This window comes from Aegilops tauschii, chromosome 7, assembly GCF_002575655.3.
Source record: "Aegilops tauschii subsp. strangulata cultivar AL8/78 chromosome 7, Aet v6.0, whole genome shotgun sequence".
Classification (NCBI taxonomy): domain Eukaryota; kingdom Viridiplantae; phylum Streptophyta; class Magnoliopsida; order Poales; family Poaceae; genus Aegilops; species Aegilops tauschii.
This window is the reverse complement of record NC_053041.3, coordinates 46238433-46249871: the sequence shown is the minus strand read 5'-3', so window position 1 is coordinate 46249871 and position 11439 is coordinate 46238433. Positions and strand designations below refer to the sequence as shown.

The following is an 11439-nucleotide window of genomic DNA, read 5'->3' as shown; positions in this document are numbered from 1 at the left end:
CTAGAACCTTAGCTTCTTATTTTCTCACGGACATATATCATTGCAGAAGTAACTAACTAGAATGGTGTGATGATGGCCTTGATGAGCCTTCTGAAGGAAGACCCAAATTGGGCTTCCAGAGCATGTGACTGAAGCTACTGCACTAGCTTGCTGGTACGTTACAAATGTGTGTGTCAGCACTCATACTGTCTCCAGCAGGTTGGGGCAGGGGACTGGAAAATCTTCTCGAAATACCAAATTATTCCTACGATGTTCCTTTAAATGTAAAAATGTCCCTGTTATGCACAATTCAATAAACAAATCGCTTCCTTGACTGGCTATCTCACAATCTTCCAGGATTGAAGGTATGTACCCATTAATCAATAATTATGAATAATAGAACTGTCTAATGATATAAATTCCTCAACAACAGAAGTACATGCATACTATGAGAGGACACATTCATTTGAAAGCAGGTAACAACTAACATAATTTAGGTTGCTCATGTAATCTTGATTGTCTCAATGTTTTTCGCATGATACTAGATGAAACCATGTGGAAGCTTTGTAGAAGTTGTGGTTGTTCGTGCTCCTGTCGACAAACTAGCTGCACATTTCATAAAAATAGTATCAGTATAGAAGTATCATATAATTGCAGAACACATTAATTCAAACAAGTCACAAACACTTATGTCAAATAAAAATAAGAAGTCATGACCATTTTAATATGAATTAATGGTTTCAATCTATATTGGCCTCCACATTCTCCAAATGTTCCTCACCCAACAACAACATTAATAACATATAGTATATACTTATTAAGATAACAACTCTAAAATAGGAAGGTGTGTAAAGCTTATTGGTTATACAATTAGGAATCATCATGAACAATCTGATTTGAGTCATTGCATTTTGTAATGAAATTCTTCTCAAAATACTACTGACATAGATGACTAAAGGCAGTTACAAGTGGTATCCTCGCACAATTAGAAAAACCTATGTGGCAAGAAGAATTACTTGAAGTTTGCGCCTTCGTCCTTTGTCTTTTAGTGGGCCATCTATAATCTGCAGAAATTATGCTCAGCTTAATTTATAATCTTGCTCTAAACATAAATAAACAAAAAAAAACTAAGAAAAATGATTAACTGTGAGAATACAATAGAACAATACATATATGCAAGTATACACTATGGAAGTTATTTTCACAAGAATATCATTACACATAACTACCTTGATGTATGCTTTTGGATATTAAACCATCACCCAAATAATGCTGGCATAGAAGATGGCGAGTGTGTCAAAATATTAAATGCTACCAACAAGTTACATCCTCTATGAGGTATATACACATTATGTTATTTTCAAGAAGAATTTCTTGAAGTTGTGTCCGTCATGATTCTTCTTTAGACATGATGATATGCAACTATTTCATGAAGCACTGTAAAACTATGTATCTGCAACCATGAGGAGGTCCCCATGAACAGTTATATAAAACCTTATCTTACCTCGCAAAAAAAACTTTTTCTTTATCATGTCATGACTAACCTAAATGTCATTGCAAATATTAATTCATGTAAACTAGGATAGTACTGGCTAGTTGTGTTGTGTATGTGGACATTAATGTGTATTTTTCTCTCCATTAATATTTATTATATTTCAGTTTCAGTTAGATTTCTCTTTATAATAATAATAGTAGACAAAATAATATCCAAATGCATGGGGCCAACTGGACATACCCTGAAGATTGTTCGTAGTAGTATCAGATGATCTCTGTGCAAAAATAGGATACCGTGTCAAATTAATACTTTAAAGTTAATACAAAAAACATATACATCTTCGCCTAATTACTATATGTTTGAAAGTCAAGTATTTAGGCACCTTCTGAACCGGCTTCCCTTTCACAGATCCATTTCGTATGAACTCAATAACGCTGCGTTTGGAGCAAAATTTGTGACTATATTCCTTGTGAAGGTAATACTGAAATAAGCAAAACAATATACTTAATTTGTCATATAATATATGCTTTGACATATAAGATTGCACAGTAGTTACTACTGTAATCAAGGAGAAAAATGTTCTTGTGATGTCGCACAATAAGGCGTTGTATACCACAAATTGACCCATTTTCTTTATTATATTCTCGTGGTGCATGTTCATATGAATTATGGTTAAATGCTATAATGAACGAGGATCAAAATGTGAGTGAATAGATCAAACTAAACCTGTTCATGGACTACCCGGCCAAGAGGCCCGAGCGCAAAGCCCGACATCTGGGGTAGGCTTGGGCTTCAATTTCTCGCCCGAAGCGCGGCCCAAAAGCCCGAAATGGCAACAAATGTATATTTTATTCAAAATATAGGTATATTATATCATTTTAATATCCCGAATATAATTAGTTAAATTGAGAAGCCATTGTCCATGTGCTTTGAGCCGTGCCAAGCCGGGCTCGGGCTTGGATTGTTGACTGTGAAATAGTTAGAGGTAGATGCACTATTTTTAGAAAAAATGGATATACATCATCGGATAGATTGTATAACATAGCATAAATAGACGAACATGTGTGAATTATTTAACCAGTCACTACAAGAAACTTCTACAATAACTTGAAACCAATGTTAGTAGATCAAAGGAAAAAGGATGGGCTAGTTGATAAAAAATGCCATGTGTTTTTGATCAAAGGAAAAAGGATCTAATTCGTTCATCATTTGGTCTGAATGCCCATCAAGCAAACACTCCTTATGTTATGAGATGATTAACACACAATGAAAATTATTTGATGACAGAGCACACCAGAACATGTGTATATACTAACCTCTTCATGCTTCCCACTTGCTCGAAATTGTTTGAGAGTTGTCCACATCTTTTTGCCTGAATCAATTTTCTCCAGCCACTCAGGGTAAATTTGCATGCAGTCTCGGCGCTGTGCCACTCGAACAGAATCTGACCTGGCAGCATGCCGCTCAGTACGAGAGGCAGAATCAATTTCCAAGCTGCGGGTATAACCATGACTGTTAGATCTCGCCGTGGTATTCTCTCCTACAGCAGGCAATACCATAGCAGATTCTCCCTCTAGGTCTCCATCCTGGGTTTGGCTACCACCATACAGGATCCCCACATAACTCTCACTGATTGTTCTCTCGTTGTCACTTGAATCTGTTGCTAGCAATACCATAGCAGATTCTCCTTCCAGGTTGCCATCGTGGGTTTGGCTACCACCATACATGATCCCCACATAACCCTCACTGATTGTTCTCTCACTGTCACTTGAATCTGCTGCTATTTCATGATTAGGCGCCGCTTGTCCCACGGTGATTTTATCAGCAGGTGCGGATGGTGTTTTGCCCATAGCTCCTTTTCGATCTTGCACTAACTACTAATTACAAGCTTAATAAGATTAGGACGTAGAAATAAGACGTGGGGCATATATTCAAGGATGGTAGATTGAAGCAAACCTGATTTCCCAAGTGTAGAATGGCGAGATGATTGGAGTGAACTTTCCTGCTGATATGGGAAGAAGATGGGAGTGTGTAGAAAAACATAAAACTTATATCTGAAATTGTGTTCTGCCCAGGAATATAAAGGGGAGTGAAGCGGTGTTGCATGCTTTGTACAGCTAATACACCATGTTTTCACCAGTAGAGTATAGCTAGCATATATTAATTCATTAACTACTTGTTGCTAAAAATAGTTTTGCTAGGATATATCCTTGTGTTCACACAATTGTCCAAACATCCTCCCGTCTGTATACATAGTATAAAACCTGGATCCAATGCGGATATTATTAGGGGAAATATTAATAACTACCATATAATTGGTGTCAAAATTTATTACTTGCTAAAATAGTTCTTTTTGCAAATTTTGTTAAAATAGTTATTTATATAGTTATTTTTTGCGTGAGAAACTTCCAATCTATTCATTTTCAATCATGGCAGTACAAAGAACACCAGAGATACGAAAAATTAGAACCAGGTCCGTGGACCACCTAGCGATGACTACAAGCACTGAAGCCAGCTGTGCATCGCCATCACCCCCCCTGTCGCTAGAGCCAGGCAAACCTTGTTGTAGTCAATAGTCAGGAAGTTGTCGTGCTAAGGACCCATAGGACAAGCCCACCAAAGCAGCAACCATCGTCGATGAAGAAAGTCATAGATCGGAAGGATCAATAGTATAAACACCACAAAGACGAATAAAGATCGTGTCCAAACAGATCCACTAAAGACCAACGCCAACCGAATCCTGCGAAATCCGACAGAGACACACCTCCACACGCCCTTCGATGACGCTAGAGGCACCATCGAGACGGGGATAGAACATGTGAAACATTACTCCTACTGAGATACATCGCAGCCGTAACACAGCTCCAGCAAGACATTGAACCAAACAAGAATGAGAACGGGTCCCCTCCCGCCAGCGAGGGCCTGAGGTCCTACTCACCTTCGTGGCCCAAAGGCCATCGGAGATGGGGCGGACCAGCTACGGCGCCGATGGGAGGAGGAGAAAAGCGTGGGACCTTTTCTTCTAGAGGAGGAAAAACAAGGCAAAATATAGTTATGTATATACTTATTAGTCGTTAACACAAAAATGTGGCATATATTAAGTTTGTATTTCAAAAATGTAATACACAAAGTTGGCCCAACCAAGCATACACACATATACATAAAACACTTCACTAACAACCAAGCATGCACACATATACTGATTTGAAGGAAATATGCCCTAGAGGCAATAATAAAGTTGTTATTTTATATTTCCTTATTCATGATAAATGTTTATTATTCATGCTAGAATTGTATTGATCGGAAACCTTAATACATGTGTGAATACATAGACAAACACTATGCCCCTAGTGAGCCTCTACTTGACTAGCGCGTTGATCAAAGATGGTTAAGGGATCCTAACCATGGACATGAGTTGTCATTTGATAACGGGATCACATCATTAGGAGAATGATGTGATGGACAAGACCCATCCGTTAGCGAGGTGATGTATTACAGAACAAGTAAAGAGACTTGCCGCTAACGAGATTGAACTAGGTATGCAGATACCGACGATCGAATCTCGTGCAAGTAACATACTGATAGACAAAGGGAATAATGTATGTTGTCATAACGGTTCGACCGATAAAGATCTTCGTATAATATGTAGGATCCAATATGAGCATCCAGGTTCCGCTATTGGTTATTGACCGGAGAGGTGTGCCGGTCATGTCTACATAGTTCTCGAACCCGTAGGGTCCGCACGCTTAACGATGACAATATTATATTATATGAGTTATGTGATTTGGTGACCGAATGTTGTTCGGAGTCCCGGATGAGATCACGTACAAGACGAGGAGTCTCGAAATGGTCGGGAGGTAAGATTGATACATAGGATGATAGTATTCGGACACCGGAAGTGTTCCGGAATGTATCGGGTATTTATCGGAGTACGGGGAGGGGGGGGGGGGTTATCGGAACCACCGGGGGAATATATGGGCCATATGGGCCATGAGAGGGGAGCACCCCAGCCCACAAGGGGTGGCGCGCCCCCCTATGGTAGGTGGCCGAATAGGAGAAGGAGAAGAGGGGGTTCAGCCCCCTTCCTTCTCTTCTTCCCCTTCCTTTCTTCTACGGTGGAAAAAGGAAAGGGGGGGCACTTGGGGAAACCCCAAGTAGGATTCGGATCCTACATGGGGCGCCCCCTGGCTTCCTCTGCTCCCCTCCCACCTATATATATGTGGGGAAGGGGGCGCATAGAACACACAACATAAATTGTTAGCCGTGTGCGGCGCCCCCCTCCATAGTTTACATCCCCGGTCATATTCTCGCGGTGCTTAGGCAAAGCCCTGCACGGATCACTTCACCATCATCGTCACCACGCCGTCGTGCTGATGGAACTCATCTACTTCCTCGACGCCTTGTTGGATCAAGAAGATGAGGGACGTCACCGAGCTGAACATGTGCAGAACTCGGAGGCGCCGTACGTTCGGTGCTTGATCGGTCGGAGCTAGAAGAAGTTTGACTACATCAACCGCGTTGTCAAACACTTCCGCTTTCGGTCTACGAGGGTACGTAGACACACTCTCCCCCTCGTTGCTATGCATCTCCATGGATAGATCATTGCGTGTGCGTAGAATTTTTTTTATTTTTCCATGCAACGTTACCCAACATGATTAACTCTAGTACACTGCAGGTTGAGCACGACATAAACCAGCACATAAAGGCATCTCCAACACTTAAAGGTACACCCTCAGATGTCCACGCTATCCATTAAGTATCCCACTTCCCATTTTTTATTTTCACTAAATATTAAAAAATACTCCAATTGTTAGTTTTAGCTAGACATCTACAAAACTTGGGAATTGTCCATCTAATATGGTCTACTTTTTGTGAAAATTGGAGTGGTGCCATTTTCCACCCTATTTTTTGAACCCGCATCACAAGAAACACCCATTTTTGACACTGAGAAAATAGAAAATGATTTTTTTGCACAAAAAGTTGGAAACTCTATTTTGCAACATTATTTGTAATGGCATGATTCACCTATATGTCTAATTTGGGCATAATATAATAAACTATGCAATGAATATTGTCGTCACCTTGGTCGTTTGACTTGAAAGCCGTGAAGGTTCATACACGATAACCCGTTTTGTGATGGATATTTTTCTTTCAAAGTTTCCAAATTGAAGTTTGCTATTTTCATCCTAACTAGTACACATAAAAGGAGTCCATACGAATGGATTGCATTTTTTGAACTTGCATCCTTTTTGTTTCATTTTTCCAAAATGGGGTCAACATACCCGGCATGGATAGTCATGGCAAGGGGCTGAATCTCTCAAACTTAAGTGGTCATTCATAAAATGACTACTTGCATACCTAAAAAAAAATTACATTTTTGCTAATTTTTAGGACAGAGATATCACACACTTAAAGTTCAAATTTGAATTTAGCGGTGCGAAAGTAGCTAGAAATCTAGAAGATCCACAAAACCTGGGAATTTTCTAAAACATGTGGTCTACTTTTTATGAAAATTGGGGTGGTGCCATTTTGCACTATGTTTTTTTACCTGCTTCACAAAATATCCATTTTTTACACTTAGAAAATGGGAAAATTATTTTTTGTACAAAATATTGGAAACTCTATTTGGCATCATCGTTTGTAATGGCGAGATGCACCAAAATACCAAGTTTAGGCCCATTGTTAGAAACTATGCAATAAATATGACCACCGCCATATTCATTTGAGACCATATTTTGGCACTGCAAAAAGTGTAAATAACATGGCCTAAAATGGAGAAGTTCTGAACATGAAAATTAATCATCTCGTCAAAATGAAAAACTTTAGTTTTGGAATCATCTTCATTCGAGGTCGTATGCAATCTGGACAACCAAAACAGTGCAGTGCATACCCCCTTTTGCTGAGTGTAGCAATCGGGAAAGCACATTTTGCCAGAGTTCCAATATTTTACCGAGAGTTTTGTCCAAGACTGTAGCGACCAGACCTCAAACAGTCTGTGCTCTGTGCTTTAGTGTCATCCCTGGATCAGTAATGCTGACATGCACAGTACAAATGGAGGATTTATAACAGAGTAGCAATCACACACTTATTACATCGAGTATCTCAAAAGAGAAAAAGTACGATAAATACGGCTTAAGGCCATCTAAATACGATAACAGCGGAAGACTTGGAAGATAAGTGAGTCCATCAACTCCAACGGCATCACTGAGTATAAGAACACGACCTAAGGCACCTTACTCGTCGTCTAAAAAGTCTGCAACATAAAACGTTGCAGCCCGAAACGGGTCAGCACATGGAATATGCTGGCAATGTAACACATAGAGAGTAATGAACATAATAATGCTATAATACATGCATATATGGCTGGTAGAAGGCTCTATGGTTACAGTTTTGCGAAAAGCCAATTTTTCCCTACTGCAAAGGAATAAATTTTATTTAACTATCATGGTGGTTTTGAAACATTGAGATGGTTGACAGCATCTCAATCCCAATTAAGTATCATCATTAACCCAACAATATTAATTAAAGTAACATGGTGGTGAGATTCACATGATAATCCAAGTACTAGATACTCAAGATGTCCATAACCGGAGACACGGCTAACCATGATTAGTTTATACACTCTGCAGAGGATTGTGCACTTTTCCCCACAAGACTCGATCTCCTCCGAGACATAGTCTTTCAGAAGCGTTAACTCTCTACTCCGGGTAGACAGTACCACCTACATCCCCTACATCTGCTAGTCTACCTCTTCAAGAGCTCACACAACCTACTCAACTATGCTAGAGCCCATAATAGCTTGTGGCTGCACACGGAAGTTTCTAGCATGAATAATCTCATGATCCCTTTGAGCCTAGGTGGCGGTCCATATGATGATCACATGGGTACTCCGGGATATCCAAAAATACAGGCAGCACTGGGTTCTCCAGGTGCCTCAATCCAGCCAGATGTGAGTTTTAGTTGCCACCTTAAGTAAACCATTAATTAACAATCTCACATCTGTCGTGAATACCTCTCAAACCCAATCCACGTCTACTAGCATAACATAGCGATATAAGCAAACGTAGAAGTAACTCCCAAGGGTTTGACAATAAACAGGGCAATAGGTACTACCTCAACTACTTCCCAATACCCACAATTTAATTAGATCCTAACCATGCAATGTTTGAAGGTTGGTCTAATGCAATAAAACTGGGTAGTAAAAGATCTGATCAAACTGTTACTTGCCTTGCTGATGATCCATGAAACTTAGAGATTCGATGTAGCAAGCGGCGCACTCCGGGTACTCTATCGCAAACAAACAAGCATACAATAAGCACTCATCAAATGCACAGGTAAAACTCAAATAATGATCTAACCAGAAAGTTCAACTTAAGAACTCCGGTTTGCAAAAAGAATCAAATCGAACGAAGCAACGAAAATCAAGCGGCGAAAGAAACAAGCTTCGTTTACTAATCTGGATCTAGGTCAAATTTTACAGTAGCAAAAACTTGTTTGACTGGGTTAAACGGAAAGAGAATTTCGAGACGAAACTCTAGGCGCTTGAATCGCCTGATTCCGATAAACGAGCGAAAAGATAAACGAAAACGAAAATCTGATCGGAAATCACGATCTGGAATAACCGCGGAAAAATCCGACGAAGAAAAAACTGACAAACAGTTAAATGAACGGACGTTCGTTAACAGCGACAATCCGAGGAACACGTTCGTTTGGTCGGTGAACGTTCAGTAATTAATAAAACCAAAAAAAATAAACCGATCTATATAAAAAAACTAGGGTTCGAAAAAAAACCGAATCGGTTTTAAAAAAAAACCGGACTCGGCGGCGGCGGCTTCGGTTACCTCCGGCGAGGCTACTCCGGCGGGGCTTCGTGGCGCGGGCGGGGTGCGGGGAGGCGGCGGGTGGCGACGGGGTCGGCGGGCGGCGGCGGAACGGCGTCGGGGCGGGCTCCTCGCGGCGGCTTCGGGCTCCGGCTCCGGCGTCGGTGGGGCGAGGTGAGGGAGGCGGCGGCGGGGCGGGGTATATATATAGGTGGGGGGCTACTCCGGCTTGGGGAAGGGGGCGCCGGGGAGGCGTGCCCGTCCCGGACTCGGGCGGCGGCGGCGTACTCGTCCAGGTCTCCAGGAGGGAGACGGCGACGCGGGATGGGCCGGCCTGGCTCGGCTGGGCCTCGGCCCAGTCTGGCGCGGGGATTTTTTTAACATAATATTCCGCCGAACAAAAACAAATCGTAGAAAAATAAATAAAATGCCAAAAATGCCAAAACAAATTTTCACTGTCTAATTAAAATAATTAGGACGACGTGAACATTTTCTTGGGCCAAAATTTGCAGTTTTGAAAACATGAAATTTTTCTAATGCAATAAAAATTGCAAATAAAAATCCGAATAAAATCAAATATTTGATTTTAATATTTTTCCTCCAATATTTCAATTATTTTGGAGATGTCATATTTTCTCCTCTCATTTATTTTAATACGAAATATTTTTCGGAGAGAAAAATAATTAAAACCAAAAATCCTCGTTTTATTATTTGATAAAAATCAAATATGAAAATCGGTAAAAAAAATCCCCAACTCTCTCCAAGGGTCCTTGAGTTGCTTAGGGTTTTCGAGGATTTGCCAAAATGCAATAAAATATGCTATGCAAATGATGATCTAATGTATAACATTCCAAATTGAAAATTTGGGATGTTACAAACCTACCCCCTTATGATGAATCTCGCCCTCGAGATTCGGGTTGGCTAGAAAATAGGTGAGAGTGGTTCTTCCGTACATCTTCCTCTCGCTCCCAGGTGGCTTCATCTTCAGTGTGGTGACTCCACTGAACTTTGCAGAACTTGATAACCTTGCTGCGGGTGACTCGGCTGGCATACTCAAGAGTCTTAACTGGTTTCTCCTCATAGGTCAAGTCACTTTCCAACTGAATCGCTTCTAGTGGCACTGTATCTCTCAGTGGTATCTCAGCCATCTCTGCGTGGCACTTCTTTAACTGGGTAACGTGAAATACATCATGAACTCCTGACAATCCTTCAGGCAATTCCAGCTTGTAAGCAACTTCTCCCATACGCTCCAAAACTCTGTATGGTCCGATAAAACGGGGCGCTAACTTTCCTTTAACTCCAAAGCGCTTCACTCCTCGAAGTGGTGATACTCGAAGATAAACTCTGTCTCCGACTTCGTGAACTGTCTCCTTACGTTTAGAATCCGCATAACTCTTCTGCCTGGACTGGGCTACCTTGAGCCTATCGCGAATCAACTTCACCTTCTGTTCTGATTCCTTAATCAAATCTGGTCCAAACAACTGACGGTCTCCAACTTCGTCCCATAACAATGGTGTCCTACACCTCCTTCCGTACAAAGCTTCGAAAGGGGCCATCTTCAAACTAGTTTGATAGCTGTTGTTGTAAGAAAACTCTGCATATGGCAAATTGTCATCCCAACTAGATCCATAATCTAGCACACAAGCTCTCAACATGTCTTCCAAAATCTGATTGACTCTCTCGGTCTGTCCATCTGTCTGTGGGTGAAAAGCTATACTGAATTCTAACCCGGTTCCCAAAGTTTCATGTAACTGATTCCAGAACTTCGACGTAAACTGGGTTCCTCTGTCTGATACAATGGTCCGCGGAACTCCATGCAAACATACGATTCTGGTCATGTATATCTTTGCCAACTTAGCACTGGTGTAAGTGGACTTCACTGGGATGAAATGAGCTACTTTCGTCAAAGGATCGACTACAACCCATATTGAGTCATAGGCTGAACGAGTCCTGGGCAATCCCATGATAAAATCCATGCCTAGTTTATCCCACTTCCATTCGGGTATCGGCAATGGCTGTAGCAATCCTGCTGGCTTCTGATGCTCTGCCTTCACTCTCTGACATACATCACAAACTGCTACATACTCCGCAATATCCTTCTTCTTTCCGGTCCACCAGAAAGTATCCTTCAAATCCAAATACATC

At 41.1% G+C, this 11439-nt stretch overlaps 1 protein-coding gene across 1 annotated transcript; it reads right to left on the bottom strand.

The window, feature by feature from the left end:
* Positions 1–338: 338 nt before the first annotated feature.
* LOC120967939 (uncharacterized) lies at positions 339–2921 on the bottom strand. Its single transcript, XM_040394257.3, has 5 exons — positions 2791–2921; positions 1857–1955; positions 1715–1748; positions 996–1043; positions 339–585 (listed from the first exon to the last, which is right to left on the bottom strand). The coding sequence occupies exons 1-5, from the start codon at positions 2884–2886 to the stop codon at positions 521–523; spliced, it is 342 nt and encodes a 113-aa protein (XP_040250191.1). The 5' UTR covers positions 2887–2921; the 3' UTR covers positions 339–520.
* Between the last annotated feature and the right edge of the window lie 8518 nt (positions 2922–11439).